At 37.9% G+C, this 7,500-nt stretch overlaps 1 protein-coding gene across 1 annotated transcript in view; it reads right to left on the reverse strand.

The window, feature by feature from the left end:
• The window catches only part of LOC137997691 (protein NLRC3-like), a 48,750-nt gene that overhangs the window by 13,916 nt on the left and 27,334 nt on the right, over positions 1 to 7,500 (reverse strand). The window contains exon 6 of the mRNA XM_068843875.1: positions 4,360 to 4,445. Coding sequence (XP_068699976.1) covers positions 4,360 to 4,369 — 10 coding nt within the window. The 5' untranslated portion in view covers positions 4,370 to 4,445. The remainder of the gene's footprint in view (positions 1 to 4,359; positions 4,446 to 7,500) is intronic.

The following is a 7,500-nucleotide window of genomic DNA, read 5'->3' on the forward strand; positions in this document are numbered from 1 at the left end:
GTATGTGCATGCTTCGTTACAGGAGAAGCAGAAAACTGTCTTTTGCAGAAATCAAGTGTTATGATTCAAATTAATTTTACCTGGGTTTTGGGTTCTCAAATAGACCTTATTCATAAATGGCGGCCAATTTATAATTCTTTTGTCGAAGTGCAAATTAGCCTACCAAGCCTCGATACCATACAGTGAATTGAAAAGAATTCTTGCTCTAAAATGAGGCTTGGTAGGCTAATTTGCACGTAGACAAAAGAACTATAAATGTGACCGCCATTTATGAATAAGGTCTATAGCCTAGTTTATTTCCAACGAGTGAGCCGAGTGAAGACGCGAGGATGACGAGGTGGCAGCCTTATAGAGCGGAGGCGCGAGATTGTTGTGTATGCAGAAAAAAATTAGAGTGCTCAAGAGAAAATGTAATGTAAGGAAACAAAGGCCACTTATCATGTGACTTCAAGAACCAACGAAAGCGCGTGTTTTGCTATGTGATGTCATTAGAAAAACTTGCATGACGTGCGACTATTCGGAAATGAATGAAAACACTTTTTCCCCATTTCCCTGACCATTGTGTTGTGCACACTTGCTTTGAGTGTTCTTTAATATGTATTTTCGAACCAGCGAGTTCTATATTGAGTGAAAGAGCTCAAAACTAATCAATTTTGGGTCAATCTCGACCCCAGAGCTCTTCTCTTGACTGAGGGAGAGAAGAGTTCTGGGGAACCCTGAAACAAAGTGTCTTCTCATTGGTTTTCGTGAAAAACAATCGAAACCGTCTCTAATTGGTGCATTCATGCTAGTGCGAGGAGTGAGCAGGCGCCGTAAGGTTCCAATAGCCAGGTTTTGGCTAAAAGAACCCTACGGCGCATGTTCTCCTGCATAGAGTTTCCCAGAGCCTTGGGTCAATCCAAGGCTATGGTGACGAGAATGAGCAAATATGTTGTCTGCAAAGTACACAATTCAACCATCAATTTGTATGGGTAATCAAATGGTAACGCGTGAAATTATTTTGTCCAAATTCAAATAATTTCCCGAGCCTTTAGGCGAGGGAAATTATTTGATTTTGGACAAAACGCAAGTGAAATTATTCCCTAATTTCACGGGTATACCATTTGATTAGCTATTAATAACATAGGTGACAAATTACTCCTTAATTTTCAAACCTGGCCCGGGTTGCTCGAAGCATGGTTAGCGCTAAGTATAGGTAATCATGTGAGGCCGAGTACCATTAAGGATTAACTGCACGAGTGTTTTGGAAATTTTCCAAAATTGCCCGAGTCGCGAAGCAACGAGGGCAATTTGGAAAATTTCCAAAACACAAGTGCAATTAATCCTTAATAGTACGAGGACTCATGCGATTGCTTGTTTATCAATAAAGGGCAAAATTTATACGAAGGAAAATCAGGTGCGCAGTCTATTTTTATCTGGGAAGCCTGTTTAGCGCTACGGCAAATCGGTTGCTATGCAACAGATTAACCAATCATTGACAGGTAATCAAGCCCTCTCTGGATTACCAAAAATGCCCTCGATTAAGAAAAAAATGCCCTCTGTCTCAGCCAATTAGCGCTCAGTAATTTTGCCCTCTATTGATAACCAGCGTTAAATGCCATGGAAACCTATAGGTTTTGATACCTCTTAACAACGGTTAGCGCTAACCAGGCTTCGAGCAACCGGCCCCAGGACGCCATTTTAGCACTATATGAAAAGTTGCCATGGCAACAATGTAATTTCACATGTGAAATTATAAATTAACGCTGAAATTTCGCGCCAAAATTAAGGAGTAATTTGTCACCCATGTTATTAGACTTATAATTCATGGCTGTATCTTGCAAAACAACTTTCATGTGCGAGAGAGTTTGATTTCCCACTAATACATGTTTCACACTGAAAACTCTAACAACGCTTTGGCGATTTTTTTACATGGCACTTATTTTATTCAACTTAATTATTATCTATTCCTATTAAAATTACCGCCGTCCAAAAATTACAGAAGTACGTTCCATATTATTGAAAAACACATTGACATTTACATTGTTGTTCGAGATACAAAGTGTGCAATTTCTGTTGTTATTGTACTATTGTTAACTAGATACGCTGACTTGAAGTACTTTGGAATAAGAAAATTACAACTAGACTGTTGGGCATTTTGCAACTCTGATACAATTCTGCAAACTATGTATTACATTGACTGTCTCATTGGCACTTAGCAATAGCGATTACTAGTAATTATTATTGTTTTAAAGTGCTACTGTGACGAAATTCACATCTTTCCTATCTAAGCCATTTTAAGACATAAGCAGGTAGTCTGTATGAGAAGAATGCTGTTTACTATTTTCAGATATCTCTTTTTGTTCCAGAGATATTCAAGTTTTTTAAATATGCAAATTAGCCGAGTGATGACGTCATAAACTCAACCGAATTTTGATCAAATACGAAGAAAAACGATATCTTAGCCAATTTGTATTAGAAAGGCTTGATTCTTTGCAGCAAACACAGATTTCCCACAACAAAGCTTCGGGAAACTGAGAGTCAACATTTCTGATGTTTATAAGTTCAACTGAACTGTATTATAACAGGAAAATAAACCAAAATACTTGGGGACACACCACAGGAAACAATGCCCTTTGATAAGTTTCTTGGTCACCTCCGGACTGATTTATTGAAATCCTATACAAACTTAACTGTAAGGACACGTTAAATAAAATAAATAAATAAATAATAACGTTCAGCAGCCCCAAAATAAGCGGTTCTTAAATAAAAATAGGAACGTTCCTGTCTTGGATTCTTTTTTAATCGATTTATACGCTCTTTATACAAAACTAAAGGAACTATTGATTTTCACCCAAAACACTACACTTACCATATAAAAAGTCTTTGAAATGGATGTGGGGTTTCAAATCCACAATGGCTGTGATATCGCAATGCCATTAATTAAGCCTGTCGAGCCTTCCACGCCAGCTTGATAATAAATGTGTCATTTTGCCTGTGTGTGTAACTGTTTTTCGAAATATCGAAAATTTGTATGTGAGGGGGAAATTATCCAAATTTCTCGATTTAATGAATTCCAGAAGTGGCTGACTTTATTTCAAAATTGGTAAAGCAAGGCTAAAAAGATATTTAGGGAGAAACAGTCGGTTTCGAAACATGGAGTCATGTTCGTTAGCTTAACCTGTTGAGAAGTTTTTGCGACTTCTTAAAAAAGGCTTGAAAACATCGAAACTTTTTAAGTGGCGGCGGCTTGTGGAGAAGTGTTTACGATCTCGCGAGGAGTTTCAAAACATTTAAACTTACTCAGAGGCTTAATCAGTGGAGAAGTGTTCGCGATTTCTTAAGAGGTTCCAAAACATCGAAGCTTTTTAAGTGAGCTTGTGGAGAAGTGTTTGCGATCTCGCAAGGGGTTTCAAAACATCAAAACTTGCTCAGTGGCTAAATTAGTGGAGAAGTGTTTGCGATTTCTTAAGATGTTCCAAAACATCGAAACTTGTTAAGTCAACTTAAACACCACAAAGAACATCGAGACGTATTTTTTCAATCCATCCAAGAGCGATTGAAATTTTCAAAAAAGTTGATAGCACAAAAAGGATAGTCTTAACTCTATAATACTGCCAGGAGTTTCCTAACGGTCTTAATATCCGCGATCACTGTCAATTTTAAGGTGTAAAGCGACCCGTTTTTTAGCACATAACCTAATACACAAGCGGTTGACTGAATTAAAGAGCCTGGGAACAAGTCTTGGACATGGACTGATAAATGACCCTTTAATTAATGTTCATTACTATTCGCAAGTGATTTAAATCCTCGGCAAAAGTGACCAAAAGTATGATAATTGAAAAATCAAAGCTATTTTGTTATTATTCTTAAAAGTAACTCGGTTATCCCTTAGCTCTATAATTATTTTGTCAGTTATCCTTTATCCCTAAAACCCTCAACAGGGCCTCACGATCTGCGATCGAAAAACCCATATGCAAAGGGGAGCTTAAATTTGATGTGCATTAATTGTTTGCATACACAAAATTGGTCATGATTGTGATGAAATTGTAAGGGCTACAGTGTGAGTTGTAGACTGCGAGCAGTCCCTTCATAAAGCAGTGGAGCGGCCCGCTTTTCTGAGGCAGTTGTGTTTTGTCACGCACACGATTGTTCCACAAGTGAATGTGAATGAATGTATCAAATAATTTGCTGTACATTGATTGGAAAAGTCAACATACGTGTAAGACGTTAATAAGTCCATTGCGGTTCAGCACTGAATTCACTGGTGCCGGGCACAAAATAATTGTTACTTAAAACATTAATTATTAAAGACATTCAGTGATGGATGTAAAGAAAAGTGCGACAGAGATTGAGAAAAAGTAACACTGATGAACTCACCTAAATTCATAGCTGCAGAAATTAACCTCCAATTGCTGACACCTCTGCCTTCTTCTCTGAATCCTTTTCTTTTAAGCCAAACAACCCTAAAAACAAACACTTGCATGGTGATAAGCAAGTCTAACTCAAGACAAGAAAATCTTTTAGCTTGGGAGCTAGGACAGATGAGTACTACCGGTATTCGCATGTTCAATTTGTGCTGTCTCTTGAGTTTTAAAACCAACCCAGTCGTGCGATTACATTTCCTTTTACCATAACCTGCGATCAGGCTCTATTTTAGTTTCGTGTGATACGTAATGTGGAGTTGGCGAAACGAAAAATAGAGCCTGACCAAATTCCTCTTCGAAATTCCTTCCGCCCACTTTTTTTGATTGATTGACATGTCCTTCACCGGCCAATCAAATTTACTTCCATTACCCCAATACACGCGTGGACGGTAGATTCACGCTATTTTGTTTTGACCAGAGTTAATTACTGTGGGAGGAATATTATAAACGAATTCGAAAGTTACCGTTGGCTTTAATTTGAAATTTAAAGCATGGGGAATGTTTTCGACGACTATATTGCGGCAAAGGCCGGTGAATATGCAATCTTTTAAGCTTGACATCTTAATTTGTAATTGAGATAACCTAGCATTTTGTCGTTGGACCGTTTGGAAATACATTATTCCTTTAACGTGTTTGCCCATGAAGGTTTCTTTGGTGATTTTTTCGGGTAATATCTTCAGTTGCAGTGTATTTCTAGAATTGCGCACAGTAAAATCATGATAAGTTTAGCTGTTAATTTTTTGATGGAGTACGAACAGTATAAAGTAAGATGGACTCGCAAAGTTTCTTTTATTGTTGTACAATTGATCTCTCTGGAAACATGCCATTTTAGTTTCTGGAGTGCGAGTTTTAAGTTAAATCAACTGGAAATATTATGAAGTGTGCAAACAAAACGTGTCATGTACAGTAAATAAATAAAGCCGTTTGATACACAGATATTCAAAACATGCATTCGTGTAACTTGCGATTTTATCAGCATCTCCTCCTGTTGATATATATGTCCCCTGTCTCATCCAGGAAACCAATATGCATCAGCTTTCATAGCCATTTGAAAGAACCAGCTATTTAGCTTTCAAATCATCAGGGAAGTTTGTGCCAAAGTACTTTCAACCCCATGGCCACAGAGCTCGACAACGGAATCGCTAATTTCACTCGTTCCAGAGATTCAAACCCGATTCTGGACAAGTTATGAGATGTTTCAGATGGCATATCTCCATTTATACAAATAAAATCAAGTTGCACCGTCCATGGCATTGTAAGAACAAAAGGGAGCAAATTTTCTCGTACGCTTATGGCGGATTAATCTCGAGGACTTCGCGAGAGCTCCGCGTAATCACCATGGCATTTTCACTTCCGGCGTTTCAACAGCCAATCAGATCACGAGTTTGGTCGGCCAAAATTTGGCCGACCGTCCGGAATTCTTGAGAGACTTTTGGTCAGGCCCAATTTTAGCGAGCGACGACATAAGAGAACATATGGGCGAAGCTAAAAATGGGCCTGATCGCAGGTTACTTTTACCATTAACTCCCCTTTCTCCGTACAGTGGCGTATCAATTCATTATACTATTTCTCAATTTGATGCTAAAGTTTAACGCTAACAAGACGCTCCATAAAAAGCGTACACTGGGTTGCCTGTGGCACGCGTTACACAAAAACAGAAGGCACTGAATTGGGTGGTATTGAACTGCAGGGTTCCAGAGGGTCATTAAGACCATGAGGGTCACCCACATGTCGCGCCAGCAGAGGCCCTTTGGCTCACACGTTCACACCTTTATTTTGTAATATCCTGTCCCATTTTGAGATCTTTCAGTGTTTTAAGCTTTGGCAATAAATTCAGTTTAAAGATAACAAAACACGCTCTTGAGTAAAATTTATTCGTTTCTTCTCAGATAAAGGAAAAAAAATAACAGTTTTTATATATAGCTCTGAATCGAATTCTCACCGAAAGATAAATGGCAATCGATCTTAAAAAGACGAAGATTTCTGCAGTCTCTGACTTTTATGATGTTTTGTCAAAAGGAAGAAATTGATCACGTGCTAGGAAACCATAAAGGTGCATGTGATCACCTTGTGTCAACTGAATGAACTCCGGGAAAGCATGTTAATCGTTCGTCGTTTTCAGAGTAACACAACGTCTTTGGTTTATTTAATTTTGTTGTAATATTTAACTGAATATTTACATTTCATCTGTCGGGTCAGGAAGCCTTCTTTGTCGGGTTCCTGAGAAGGTATGTATTTTGACTTCAGGGTGAACTATTTACACAATCGCGAGGTTGAGCGGCCATGTAACTGAAAATCTGAACATCCATGAGATAGAAAAACACACTTGCGAATTATCGCAAATCACAATACTGACAAGCACAAAAGCAGAAGAAAAGGTTAATAAATATGAAGTTTGTTACTATCTGAATGTTTCTGGGTTAGAGTAAAGGGATATACAGTTTGTATTGTCACGCAAATGATGTAATTTCATGAAACTCACGCTTTTTGCGAATTTTGAAACTGGATTTACCAGGAAGATAAAGAAATATTGTTGGCTTCCCAAATAAATTTCATCTTACACTACAATGACAAAATCATTTGTCAGAGAAATAAAATTCCCGTCTCCTCGCGTGTCACACTTCAACGCACGTATGCAAATTTGTTAACTCATTTTCACCGCGATTCCCGCAAAATTTTCGTCCTTCAAATACATTGTATTAACAAAAATATTATTGCTCGTCAAGCGTTGCATCTTTACGTTCAAATAACCGCTAAAAATAAAGATTTTTTAACGATCTATCCGTTAATATTTCATAATTTAATATTATCTGTCAAAATTTGCACAACAGTCAAATCACAAAAATAGCAAAGCACGCAACAAATTTAATCGCATTTACCTCTTCGTCGAATTCTAATGCTTAACACAGGAATTTTTAGTTATTATGAAAATCTTTCTCTATTCGTTAGTAATCATCCTTTCAAATTTCAGAGAAATCGACCGGTCCGCGAATTTTACGAGTTTTTTTCAATGGGATGTCACAAGGCCAAGTGGATGTTATGCATAATAGGGGAAGTTCGGGCGATCAAGTTGCGCGTGTGACCCGTTATAAAT

This window comes from Montipora foliosa, chromosome 3 (genome assembly GCF_036669935.1).
Source record: "Montipora foliosa isolate CH-2021 chromosome 3, ASM3666993v2, whole genome shotgun sequence".
NCBI classification, from domain to species: domain Eukaryota; kingdom Metazoa; phylum Cnidaria; class Anthozoa; order Scleractinia; family Acroporidae; genus Montipora; species Montipora foliosa.